This window comes from Raphanus sativus, unplaced genomic scaffold (assembly GCF_000801105.2).
Source record: "Raphanus sativus cultivar WK10039 unplaced genomic scaffold, ASM80110v3 Scaffold2811, whole genome shotgun sequence".
Classification (NCBI taxonomy): domain Eukaryota; kingdom Viridiplantae; phylum Streptophyta; class Magnoliopsida; order Brassicales; family Brassicaceae; genus Raphanus; species Raphanus sativus.
In genome coordinates this window covers 623-13713 of record NW_026618119.1, presented here as the reverse complement: position 1 = coordinate 13713, position 13091 = coordinate 623, and the positions used below count along the sequence as shown (strand labels likewise).

At 34.9% G+C, this 13091-nt stretch overlaps 2 protein-coding genes and 1 pseudogene across 2 annotated transcripts; 2 read left to right on the top strand and 1 right to left on the bottom strand.

Moving 5' to 3' along the window:
• Positions 1 to 993: 993 nt before the first annotated feature.
• LOC130506020 (cyclin-dependent protein kinase inhibitor SMR1-like) lies at positions 994 to 1758 on the bottom strand. Its single transcript, XM_057000623.1, has 2 exons — positions 1743 to 1758; positions 994 to 1672 (listed from the first exon to the last, which is right to left on the bottom strand). Exons 1-2 carry the CDS (start codon positions 1756 to 1758, stop codon positions 1176 to 1178), a joined length of 513 nt encoding a protein of 170 aa, XP_056856603.1. The 3' UTR covers positions 994 to 1175.
• A 4992-nt stretch (positions 1759 to 6750) lies between these two features.
• LOC130494321 (assimilatory sulfite reductase (ferredoxin), chloroplastic-like) lies at positions 6751 to 10230 on the top strand. The gene is made up of 7 exons (XM_057000624.1): positions 6751 to 6986; positions 7310 to 8092; positions 8625 to 9119; positions 9204 to 9338; positions 9423 to 9539; positions 9643 to 9801; positions 9885 to 10230. Exons 1-7 carry the CDS (start codon positions 6795 to 6797, stop codon positions 9936 to 9938), a joined length of 1935 nt encoding a protein of 644 aa, XP_056856604.1. The 5' UTR covers positions 6751 to 6794; the 3' UTR covers positions 9939 to 10230.
• A 1818-nt stretch (positions 10231 to 12048) lies between these two features.
• LOC108860242 (uncharacterized) lies at positions 12049 to 12796 on the top strand (annotated as a pseudogene).
• Positions 12797 to 13091: the final 295 nt, after the last annotated feature.

Genomic DNA, 13091 nt, shown 5'->3' with positions numbered 1-13091 from the left:
AAAAAAAAAAAGAAAGAACCTCCATCTGAGATTCAGCGATAAACATGCTCTAACAAGTGAAATAAAAATGATCACTGTATTTTTAATATTTTCAAATTTCATAACAACTGCAATTTTTATAACTTTTCTAAATACAACGTTTAGGGATCGTAAGAATTAATCGATGAGTATCAACTTCAAACTTTGAAATCTTTAGAATATCTTCTATAGTATACAAAAATTAATTTCAGTTTCCACTGATCCCAAAGCTGCGTCCGTCGCTCCACCAGCTGGTCATAATGTCAGAAACAAGCATATATATGACTTTCTGGACAAAAATTGATATAAATATAACTGAAATTATACATGTGCACGTTTTTTTTACATTACTTCAAAATAGATATATTTTTTTGTAAAATTCAAAATAGATATTTGCATAGTTTAAGGCTTCATTATCTCTGCGTTGTTGCTTTCACAACGTTGGACACGCAACTGATACACCTACCAAATTAGATACTTTTAAACACTAATAGCACTTTTGATAACATAATTTGCTGGTATCATTAACAATATATATACTAGTAAATGAGAATGACATTTTGCATAACTTAAGATTATTTGTATCTTGTTCAACTGAATTCAGTTCGTGGAAGCGCACCGTTATAACCAAATAATAATAATAATCTACCTATGTAATATTCAAAAATATGACAAATGTGTACAATAGCTTACAAAATATACAAATCTGTATGAAAATAAAAAGAAATAGCATCTCAGGCTTCATAAAGAACTATAGCAGAGTATAAAATTTGTTTCATCTTTTTTATCAAGAAAATTGGTTCATTGAATTTCCTTAGCTGGTTGCATAAATGCAATAATTTCGTATTTACACGAAAATGTACCACATGTACGTATATAAGTCATGAAGCAATACTTCTTTGTTTCCATGACGCTGGATGATAAAGAAGTCGATCTTGTCGCTTATATAAGACATAAATATCTAGAAAACTTGGCAATTGGAATTAATTTTTTATTTATAGAATTTACAGCATCGACCCCTCCATACGAAATTAATATGCGGTTCTAGAAAAGCTATCCATCCATTTTATAAAAAGTAAAAGTATTTCAACCTTATACTATATGACAATATATCAACTGTAAAATTGTAAAATGTAAATCTTGAGCTAATTAAAGGCTCATCTTCGTGCAGTATGAGGATAACGTCTCCGCCGTTTCGCCGTGGTCGATGTGTCACTATAAACAGATGTGAAGAAACGGTCAATCTCTTCCGGGTTCATGATAATCTCACAAGTCGACACTAAGAGCTTCCTTTTACACGATCTGGTCATCATAGCCGCCGTAGCCGACGGTTTTGACGGCAGTGTACGAGGTTTTCTTGGCGGGGGAGGTGGAGAATCAAGAACGGAGGGAATCTTGTGTTCTTGAGATGTGGGTGTGCTGCAGCTAAAGCCATCGTGCTCATCATCACCATCGTTGTTGTTTCTAGAGGTTTTGGATCGGATCTTAATGGTTGATGGGATATTGAATTTGGACAGATCGTGTAATAACTCAAGATCCATATCTATAGATGTGTGTGTGTTCTTTTTTTTTGCTGTGGAAGTGGATGTAGAAAACTTGTAGGGGATGTGAGGCTGAGAGAGGTTTGTTATATGTGTTGATGTCTTTACATACACTTATACACACATGATGCTAGAATGTCGCATAGTTGTATTTGTATGTATGTAGGTACAACTAGATCGAACACATGTGGATTACCATTTTGATAGGGTTTACATAATTTTATTACGTAACTGATTTTTTTTTTAAAGTTAAACTAGATCATGACCCGCGCTTCGGAAGCGCGGAATATTTTATGATTCAAAATTTTGTTAACAATGTTACAAATATTTAATATGTAAGAATTTTGTCTATTTAAAAAACTGCGTTTGAATCAACATTTTTAAATCTAATTTAGATCGTCGAGCCAGTAAACCCGGTAATCCGATATATAATTATGTTTGAATTGGTTAAAAAGTAATGGGTTAATAAGTTTGATTTGAATCCACTTTGAATATATCATATAATACGACTATTATATAAAATTAATTGGTTAAGGAGTAATGTATTGCATGGTGATCATCGCATGGACTTATTGGATGGTGATTATGAAATCTCAAATTTAACATTACTGCATGTTGGTTATGAAATTAATTGGGAAAGAAAATATTTTTCTTGAATAAAAAGAAAATGGACCAACTGATAAAATGAATGTATATAAAATAGCATAGAATAAGAAAATAATTTACTAACATTAATTGTTAGTTAATAAGATCAGAAAATATATCATATCTAATAGTAAGTCCAATTTAAAAATCCACCTAGAAAAAGTCATAATGTTTCTCTTTTAATAAGATAGATTATGGGGAATTTTCAAAAATACCACTTTCAAGGTACCATTATTCATCTTTACCACCACTAAAGACACATTTTCAATAATACCTTATTTATTAAAATGGTAAAGACTCTTATATCTTTGTTTTTATATGTTTTTCAAAATTCTAATCCCAAATTCTAATTCCTAAACCTCCAATTCTAAACCCTAAACCCAAAATCTTCAACTCTAAACCCTAAACCCTAAACTATATACCCTAAATTCAATATCCTAAACCCTAAACCCTACAGTCTAAACTATAAACCCTAAATTCTTAACTCTAAACCCTAAATCTTAAACTCTAAACCCTAAACTATATACCTTAAACCCTAAAACATCAAATCTAAACCCTAAATCCTAAACCTTTAAATCTAGACCCTTCATTAAAAGTAATGGTAAAAATGGTTAGTGTAAACATGAAAAGTGGTACTATGAAAATGGTATTTTTGGCAATTTTTTCATAGATTATTGAGAGATGAGAATCTTAAAAAGATATCAAACGAGAACCTATCTCTTTCTAAACATGTTTCTTTTCATTAGAACCTTTTTTCCATCTTAGCGCTTTTAGATCTCAAACATAAAATTTGGTCACATACATACCTATTACAACCTAAAGACATGTCATGCGTTTAGATTTAATAACACTAGTCCATGCATGGTGCATCATTATATTTTGTTGTAAACGATTGATTGCAACCAGTTTTTTTGTATTATTCAATTAAATGTTCAATGTGAGAGGTTGTGTAAGGCAATGTGATCTATATACAGGATGGACCCGACGTTTTACATGCCGATTTTAATAATGTTTAAATATACACCCTTACCATGCTATATAACCAATTATTTTATATAGCTGTATGGGTTTGCTAGAATGCTAGTTGCAAAAGCTGTGTATATAATCAACGTCCAGTTGGCATAGCCATCGGGGTTTAATTTACAATGGGAATTGTTATTTACAATGTTTAAGTTTCCGGCAAAAGAGAACTGTATATATAGATCAAAATATATATTATGGATACGCCACGTATCGAGTGCATGTGGTGATGATAAGAGTAGATCTGTGGAAGTGAGTCAGTAGGCGCGCAGCGCCGATCAGGTCATATCTAGCAGGCGCGCAGCGCCGGGCAGGTCATATCTGTATACAAACTTACCAGTATATGAAGAGATCTCGATCTATATTCCATTTGCTTTGTTTTTTTCTTCAACCTTTCGTGTCTTGCGTTTACCATTTTAATTTTTTGTTATTCTAAACATTTTTTGTCCGTATATAGTGACAATGACACGTTTTCTGGTTTGACATAGCCACATAGGTACAAAAGGAGAATTGGACAAAAAGATTAAAGATGTATGTGCAATTAGGATAAGCCAATGTTTCTTGTGAGGCTATGAAACCATACAGTCACAATCAAACTTTCTGTAGCATTTGCATTTAGAATCCGCCAATTATACCCGATGTTGAAGTTTAGGTGGTCCAATCCGGTTGTTTGATATGGTCAAACCGAACCGTCTAAAATCAAATCAAATAATTTGTTAAGCCGACAATAAAGAGAAAAGAAGTAAAATGAAATCACAGTTTAATCGATTCAAAGTAGATCTTGTTTTTAATTGGTTTCAAAAAATTAATGAACCAAAAGAGGTGAACCAAAAGAGGATCAGATTGAAAACTCATAGATCTATTGTACTTTGGTTAATCGATTGAAAGTTCTACGATCTAAGACAAATATTATACGATATTCATTATATTAAAATTTCTACAACTTGAGTTGGATGAAAGATTCTCAAATATATTTCCAAGGTATGAACACGATGGCCCTACATTACACAGGGTGATAACAAAGAGTGTACAGCGGATACATACGAATCATGCACAATTGCATGTGGATTACAAAGAAAACAAAACCTAATTGATTAAAATAAGTTTTTATATTCGGTAAATCCATATAGTCGATCAAATCCACATAGGATTCCAAATACTGTACTTCTGTTTTGTTTTTCCGAATGCTTTTGAAAGTTTAAATTATAAAAGTATATACAGAAAATTTGTATACACCAACAAAGAAGAAGACAAATAATCATGTGTCTCATTTTAGATTCACATGCAATCAAAAAGTATTAAGTAAATCTTAGATCCGAATGAAAATGTACAATGTAGACAAAGAAAGCAAGTGAAACGTAACGTGCATGGCTTCCAGATCATGAACTCTTGTATTTTTTTGTTATTTACTCTTATACTAATATATTTAGATACTTCGCAATAAAAAAAAAGTCAAATACCACAAAATTCCAAGGACTATACCAATTGACACAAAAGTTAAGGAGCATGATTAGGGTACATCACACAATTGTACTTCCTATCAATCCATAGAGAGGAACGAATGTATCAATCATTTAGTTATACAAATTAAAATTGACACATATCTCGAAATATTGAGTATCCAACCAAGGAATGTTTTCGCAATAGGTTGCTGATGATAGTAGTTGTTACATTTTACATCATTGGTAAACGAGGCCGCCCAAGTCCTAACCGAACCAGCACACCAGCAGCGACATGGACCAAGATTTGTTTATTACTATCACAAACAGATTTGGTACTTCCTTAAACTATTTATAGGAATTTTATTTTTAAAATCAGTCAAGGTCACATACTATTTCGTTATTTTCAAACTCTCGAAAGCTTAACTGGTGAGTTGTATTAGATGTGATAATAGTATAATACCAGAATTAACAACTATAGTCAAGCTAACATCTTTAAAACTCTAGAAGTGTAACACAAAACAACTTTCATAGTACGAAACAAAAGACTTTCATATTTGTGTATATATATATTCGTTTATGAAAATAACTAGCTTGTGGGTTTCGATAAGGCTCTTTTTATCCTCTCAGGCCCAAGCAAGAGTAGTCCAGGCCTCGAAGAGGAGAGATAGAAGCAGCCCAACAGCACTGAGCTGAAGAAGAAGACGAAAGGAAGGAATCAACCAAGCAAGAGGACAAAGAAACGGGAAGTGGATGTTCCTGGAGCAAGAACACAGCACGGCGCTTAAGAAGAGAAGAGTCGTGAAGATGAGGCTGTTGTGGGAAATGTACTAGCGAATTTAAAAAGATTTTCACCGAGAAACTGAATGGTGTAGTTCAGTAAAATAAAACTCAAAAATATATTAAAGGTCGTAAAACATGTTGGATTATGATAATGAGAACAACTAATAACAAACAGTCAAACATCCTAGTTTGAGAGTATATATGCAAGTTTATAGAGAACTCGTGATGTGTTTGACTATTATAGCTGGTCGCATAGTTAGACTGATAATAAAAAATCTACCCCTATCTGAATACAGTAAGTAAGTTTTTTTTTTTTTTTTTTTTTACAGTAAGTAAGTTCATTACATAATATTCACAACCTGCTATAAAAATCACAAGTTGTACGAAGGCTAAGATCATTGGTGAAAATATAAGATTTTCCTAACAAAAATATCTAATATTGACCAGTTTCAAAAGTCTATAGTTTCTTTTCTTTTTCACCTTTAGGGATCTTTCACGATTTGCAGTGTACTGCTAACTGAGCTTGTTGAAGATGTAGCGAAACTATATTCCCCTTGAAACTTTCAACAAATAATTTTACCCAAAAAAAAAAAAACTTTCAACAAATAAATTATTCCATCAACTCAGACCACCATTTTTTAGCCTAAAATATACGTTTGTGCTAATGGTGGGGTCAGTCTACTAGACAATGATGTTCATTTTTCAATACTCGTAATACTTTTCTTCATGATCTACAATGTTTCGTAAACATCATTAACAGTATATTCAAATGGGGTTTTTGATAAATATTCTAAAGTATAATAATGCTATTGAATAGTAAAATCATTTTGAGCTAGCTAACTACAAATTAAAGCATGTGCCCACCACAGAACATATTAGCCCCTCGAGCTCTCGAGCAGCTAAGTAGGTGAGAGTCGCTCACTGTACACATCTTTTCTCGCACGTGTGTATTTTTGATTCAACAACTAACCAATCCACGCCGGCCACGTAAGGTTGTATTACTATATCATAGTACACCAACTCTCATTATACTCTGAAGAATAACCATCAACTTTGTATTCTGTACCACATACCGGTCGGGTTCTTCAATATTATCAGAAATTAATCTCACGCGCCTTTTAGTAGCAAACATTTGACACGTACATCGATCTGACCGTTGGTATTACTCACGCGATCTCTTGGTCAGCCATCTAGGGTGTAACTGTCTCGTGGGATACACATGACTGCGCACATTAGTTTTGACCACTGTCTCTTATTTTTTTTTTATTTTTTTTTGACAAGTCTCTTATTTATTTAAGCACCACTAAAAAACCAAACGTTTCTCAGTCTCTCTATCTATCCTGAAACTATGACGACGCCGTTTCGATCACCGGCGGGCTCCGCTACTGTGTTTTCTACCGATCAGAAGATTCGGGTCGGGAGTCTCAACGCTCTGAGGTCATCTCGTACCGTTTTTCTCGGAAGAAATGTGTTTGGTGGTGGTGTCCGCTCGTTGCCTCCATCATCGTCATCTTCTTCCTCAATCCAAGCCGTATCAACGGTAAAAAACAATCATTTCTCTGATTCCTATCTTTGATTAGTTACAGTTGTGTTGTTGAAAACAATCATTTAGATGTTCTGTAATAGATCGATGGCTATTTTTCTGTAATGATTTCGATTGATAGGTGATTGGTTTTTTGTGTTATGATGGAATGTTTTGTTATTACTCTCGAAGAGACAAGAACCCGATTGCTAAATATTCTCTGCAGCTGCTAAGATTCGAACATGGCACCTCTAAACTTTAAGAAGAAAGCTTTACCAGTAGAGCTAGCAGCTCTGTTTTTTCTTTCTTTCTTTCTCTGATGTTGTTTTATTTTTCTACAGCCAGCAAAGCCTGAGGCAGCAAAGCCCACCAAGAGGAGCAAAGTTGAGATCATCAAGGAGAAGAGCAACTTCATCAGGTACCCACTCAACGAGGAGCTTCTAACAGAAGCTCCAAACGTCAACGAATCCGCAGTTCAGCTCATCAAGTTCCACGGAAGCTACCAACAGTACAACAGAGAGGAGCGCGGCGGACGATCCTACTCCTTCATGCTCCGAACCAAGAACCCAAGCGGCAAAGTCCCGAACCAGCTTTACTTAACCATGGACGACTTAGCAGACGAGTTCGGCATCGGCACCCTTCGTCTAACCACCAGGCAAACGTTCCAGCTTCACGGCGTCCTGAAACAGAATCTCAAGACCGTGATGAGCTCCATCATCAGAAACATGGGGAGCACGCTCGGCGCTTGCGGTGATCTGAACAGAAACGTGCTTGCTCCGGCCGCGCCTTACGCGAAGAGAGACTATCTCTTCGCGCAAGAGACGGCTGATAACATCGCGGCTCTTCTCAGTCCTCAGTCAGGGTTTTACTATGACATGTGGGTCGATGGTGAGCAGTTTATGACGGCCGAGCCACCTGAGGTTGTGGAGGCGAGGAATGATAACTCTCACGGGACTAACTTTGTGGACTCTCCTGAGCCTATCTATGGCACTCAGTTCTTGCCGAGGAAGTTCAAGATCGCTGTGACTGTGCCTACTGATAACTCTGTGGATCTTCTCACCAATGACATTGGCGTTGTTGTCGTTTCGGATGAAAATGGAGAGCCTCAGGGTTTCAACATATATGTAAGTCTCTGCATCTGCTTTAGCATATCCGTTATGCATGGGCATATATAAACCGAACCGAACAAATAAAATAACCAAACGGTTCCTATATACCTAAAATGTTAATTATGTTTAGTTTTTAAATTGCCAAATATATTTAAAATACTACTTATAAACTGAAATATCCAATTTTTTTTAATCCAAAATATTTAAATTATTCAAATTACCACCTGAAAGAACTGAATTACCCAAATAGTTTTTATTAAAAATATTTTAAATTTATCCATTTTATCTGTTATTTAATCTGAAAAACTGAAAATATGTTTTTATCCAAAATTAAAAAAACCGAACCGAATTGGAACCAAAATTTTGAATATTAGCCGGTTCCTATAGTTGTTATCCGTACTAAATCAAAACGAAACCAAACTGATTAATATATAACTGAACAGTTCTTATATCTCTAGAACCGGAAAACAGAAAACCGAATGCCCAAGCGGCTAATCTCCATTTGTGGTTAAAACTGCCTATAAGTTTTTTTCTTCTCTTCTTTCAGGTTGGTGGAGGTATGGGAAGAACACACAGAATGGAGTCTACCTTTGCACGCATCGCAGAACCATTAGGCTACGTACCCAAGGAGGATATCTTGTATGCTGTGAAGGCCATTGTTGTCACACAACGTGAACACGGGAGGAGAGATGACCGCAAATACAGTAGAATGAAGTATCTGCTCAGCTCCTGGGGGATTGAGAAGTTCAGAGATGTGGTTGAGCAATACTATGGCAAAAAGTTCGAGGCTCCCCGTGATTTGCCAGAGTGGGAGTTCAAAAGCTATTTGGGATGGCATGAGCAGGGAGATGGTGCTTGGTTTTGTGGGCTTCATGTAGACAGTGGACGTGTTGGTGGTAACATGAAGAAGACACTGAGAGAAGTCATTGAGAAGTACAAACTCGATGTTCGTATCACACCTAATCAGAACATTGTGTTATGTGATATCAAGAGTGAGTGGAAGCAATCCATCACCACTGTGCTTTCTCAGGCTGGCCTATTGGTAAGCAGTTTGTTTTCTTTCTACACAGTCTTTTGGCGTTTTGAAAGTTAAGTTGATAAAAGAGTGTGTTGATGATTTGAGCAGCAACCAGAGTTTGTAGACCCTCTCAACCAAACCGCAATGGCTTGTCCGGCTTTTCCTTTATGCCCTCTAGCTATAACCGAGGCAGAGCGTGGGATTCCAAGCATTCTAAAGCGAGTGAGAGCAATGTTTGAGAAGGTATGGATAGTTTCTAAAAAAAATTGACACCTCTTAGACTATGGTTGATGTGTGATCAGATCTCTTCTTTATGTGTTGTATCAGGTTGGTCTTGAGTATGAGGAATCCGTTGTGGTGAGAGTAACTGGTTGCCCTAATGGATGTGCTAGACCGTACATGGCTGAAGTGGGTCTAGTCGGAGATGGTCCCAACAGCTATCAGGTAATTACAGTTTCCTTCAGTTAGTTGGAACAGAATAATAATAAATAAATTTTGACCAAAAGAAAATAAAATAAAAAATCTAACTGGAGTTTGTTTGTTGCAGGTTTGGTTAGGAGGAACACCGAACCAGACACAGATAGCGAGGGCGTTCATGGACAAGGTGAAGATTCAAGACTTAGAGAAGGTCTTTGAGCCATTGTTTTACAACTGGAAACTTGGGAGACAAGCAAATGAATCATTTGGAGAATTCACAACCCGTATGGTAAGACTTTTTCTTAGATGACTCTTGTTAGAAAGCTTATTAGAGATGTGAGTTTTGTGTTTAATTGATTAAATATTTTTCAGGGATTTGAGAAACTCAAGGAGCTGATAAGTACATACGAAGCATCTCCACAGTAAAAACAAGAAGGAACTTTTGTCTTTTGGAATTACACAAACAAAACAAGAAGGATGTATTCTCTTGTCGTGGTGTTACTCTTCGGTAACATCTGACGAATAAAGATTATGTACTTGTCCGTACTTTCTGTACTTTTTGTACTTGAGTTGAGAGACCACCAATAAGCTTATAAGCATTTGGGGTATGTTTGATTGTTGTATGGACAAAATAATTATTTCCTTTTTGGGAATGGTAATGTATTTGCTATTTGCTCAAAAAAGATCAGCAACCATGGTCTTGGAGTAATTACTTTTTTTAGTGTCAAAGAATATAGGTGTTATGTGATCATGGTTGAGCTTATCTGAGCTTGTCTGACTGTTGACTCCTTCCTCTTGGAGGAATCTAAAGATCAAGTCATGTCAAACTTTACGATTCAGTGTACTAGTTAGTTCACAAGAACAACATATTCAACAGTTAATTAGCTGATTGACAATTAAATTGGTTGTGGAAAAAAAAAAGAGATATGCAAAGCACTCTGAGCTCTTACCAATGAGCTTCGTTGAGTAGTTTCCCGTCTTTAAATTTTGCACTGCATATCACATAATCGAAAATAGGCTGTATGACAGCTACAATAATGCATAATTAGGTTGACGCAGTGTTTTGAAACTCGACCCGGACCCGCGGTTGAACCGGTAAACCCGGTGACCTGAGACAAATCTGGTTCGGATTTTGTGAAAAACCCAAAATTTAAAAACCCGCAAAAACCCGTAAAAACCCACTAAAACCTGAAATCTGGTACCGGTTGAACCATTGGTTGAATCATTGGTTGAACCAATAGATAACATTTACATTTTCTATAACTTTTATTATTTTTTTAGATTCTCTTTTATATTCTAAATTACCAATTAAAAATTAGGTTTTTTTTGGTTTTTTTTTTCATCGTTCTTCTTGTATAGCTTCTATTGACTTTGTATCTTCTATTTCTTCTTCTTTTTTTTTTTCTTTTTGATTATTTTGTTTATTATAAATCCGTAGTAAAATCTATTCTAAATTTTACAACACTATTTTTTGCCGATTAACAAATGTTTTTTTTTGTTTTACATGTTTCTAACTTAAATAGTGTAAACTATTTTTTGATAGTTTGTATATCAAATGAAAATGAAAATATAAAGAGGTAAAGTTAAATATTTTCTAAATATTTTTTAAGCATGTCGAAACTACTATCTTATGTTTTAAAAAAGATTTAGAAAATATTAACTTTAAAATATATACATGTCCAAACTACTATTTTATGTTTCATAACTAATATATTATTATATAATAAAATTAATTTATTACTTAACCTGCGGTTTACCGGCGGTTCACCCGCGGTCGACCCAGTGATCCAGTGACCGGTAAATAGTTCGGTTCAGTGTTCGGGTCAGTTTTCAAAATATTGGTTGATAGATACTTGGCAACGTTTTTCTGTTCTACTTTAATAATTTCTTCTTAATTTTTTTTGTTATAAAGCCCAACATCTAATATTTAGTTTCTAGATCTATTCATGCTACATAAAACAGCTTATTAACATGTGGCAAGAATTTATACATTTATGTATAGTAGGCATATTCATTCAACAAAATTTCACCTTCAAATTCTAAAAATAGTAGAAACCTCTTCAACGCAAAGATGTGGTTAGTTAGTCCAGTTATATGATTATAATATTAAAATAGGGATTATTTTATCTTGATTTCTATAAGTTTGGGTAGTTTCTTTTTTTTTTTTGCTTAAGATAAGTTTCTTTTCTATAAGTTTGGGTAGTTGCCAAGAAAATCTTTAAAATCAGGTAAAATTGGCACGTAGGTTAGAGCTTTTTGCAGTTGTCGTAAACTTGTGTTAAATCTTAATTAGCCTTGATGGTTGTAACATCTGCTGTCTAAAATTTAAAACCGCTTATTATAATTAACAAATATCTTAAACATTATAAGTAAATAGGCAAGATGAGTTACTTCTTTTGGGACTTCTTTAACTTTATAAATAACTTGTTTCTTATTTATTCTTAATTATTCATTAACCCTATAACGTTTTTGGGGCCAAAACTTTCCAAGTTACTTAAAACGAAAACGTTACAGAACTTATTGTGATCAAAAGAAAATGAAGAAAATTACCAAAAAGTTATCAACAAAGTACGTGAAGCTCAACAAAAGCCGGCTCCGGCGAGACGGGTCTATGAAGTCGGAGGAGGACAGTGGAGAGGTTCTCCGGGAAAACCATTCCCCCGAAAATGAAGAATGTAATGAAACAAAGGAGACACCATTGGTTACAAAGATTATGGAGTCCATGCATCGTAAACTGACGCTAAAAGAGAAACCATATAAAAAGAATATCCACGTGCACGGTCACGATGACCAACTTGAAGGTTCGGTTAAAAACATGAATCGTGGAGATATGGATCAGCATGTAGAAGACTCAATTAGATATGGTCATATGGATCATCTTGAAGATTTGATTAGGGGTCGTGATCGTTCGGACCATGTTGAAGGCTCCACTAGGAACGGTGCTCGTGACCGTGTGAACCAGCTCGAAGGATCTACCAAAAACGGTCAAAAATCTCAGCATGAAGACGTTACTACTAAGCCAAGCTGTCATGTAGATCAATCAGAAGGTTCGACTAAAAGTCTGTCTGATTTTGCTTCCAAAAAAGATTATCTTGATTGGATTGAGTATGTGGAAGGATCTAGTCATCACTGTTTTGATCGATCCCAAAAGCCTGAAAAATCTTATTCGATAAGAGGGGAATAACGATGAGATTATGTCACTCAAGAGCTCTAAGGATAGAAAACATGAGAAAAGCAAATGTAGTAAGGTCAAAGACTCATTGAAAAGTCAAATGGTTGACTAAAGGTGTATGAGCCTTTCACAATGTATAATATGATCATTTTAGTTAGTGTTGAGCAATACACTTTATGTAGAATGATTGTTTCCAATAAAATCTTCACTTTTACTAGTTTCATAGGATCAGATGTCTAATAACGAATTAAAAGAACTAGAACCACCAACTGACCAACAATTTGATATAGGGGCTGTTTGTTTCATCATTTGTCATTTCCATTTAGATGATTTATTTGTATGATCTATCCAAATGATCCATTCAGATTTTTGTACATGTTTGTTTGTTCATCCAGATATCTCATCTA

What these genes read in the sequence shown, in the direction of transcription:
- LOC130494321 (XM_057000624.1), top strand. Translation starts at nt 6,795, where the DNA reads ATGACGACGCCGTTTCGATCACCGGCGGGCTCCGCTACTGTGTTTTCT. An exon ending in ATGGTCCCAACAGCTATCAG is followed by an intron (nt 9,540 to 9,642) that starts GTAATTACAGTT and finishes TGTTTGTTGCAG; the next exon opens with GTTTGGTTAGGAGGAACACC. An exon ending in GAGAATTCACAACCCGTATG is followed by an intron (nt 9,802 to 9,884) that starts GTAAGACTTTTT and finishes AATATTTTTCAG; the next exon opens with GGATTTGAGAAACTCAAGGA.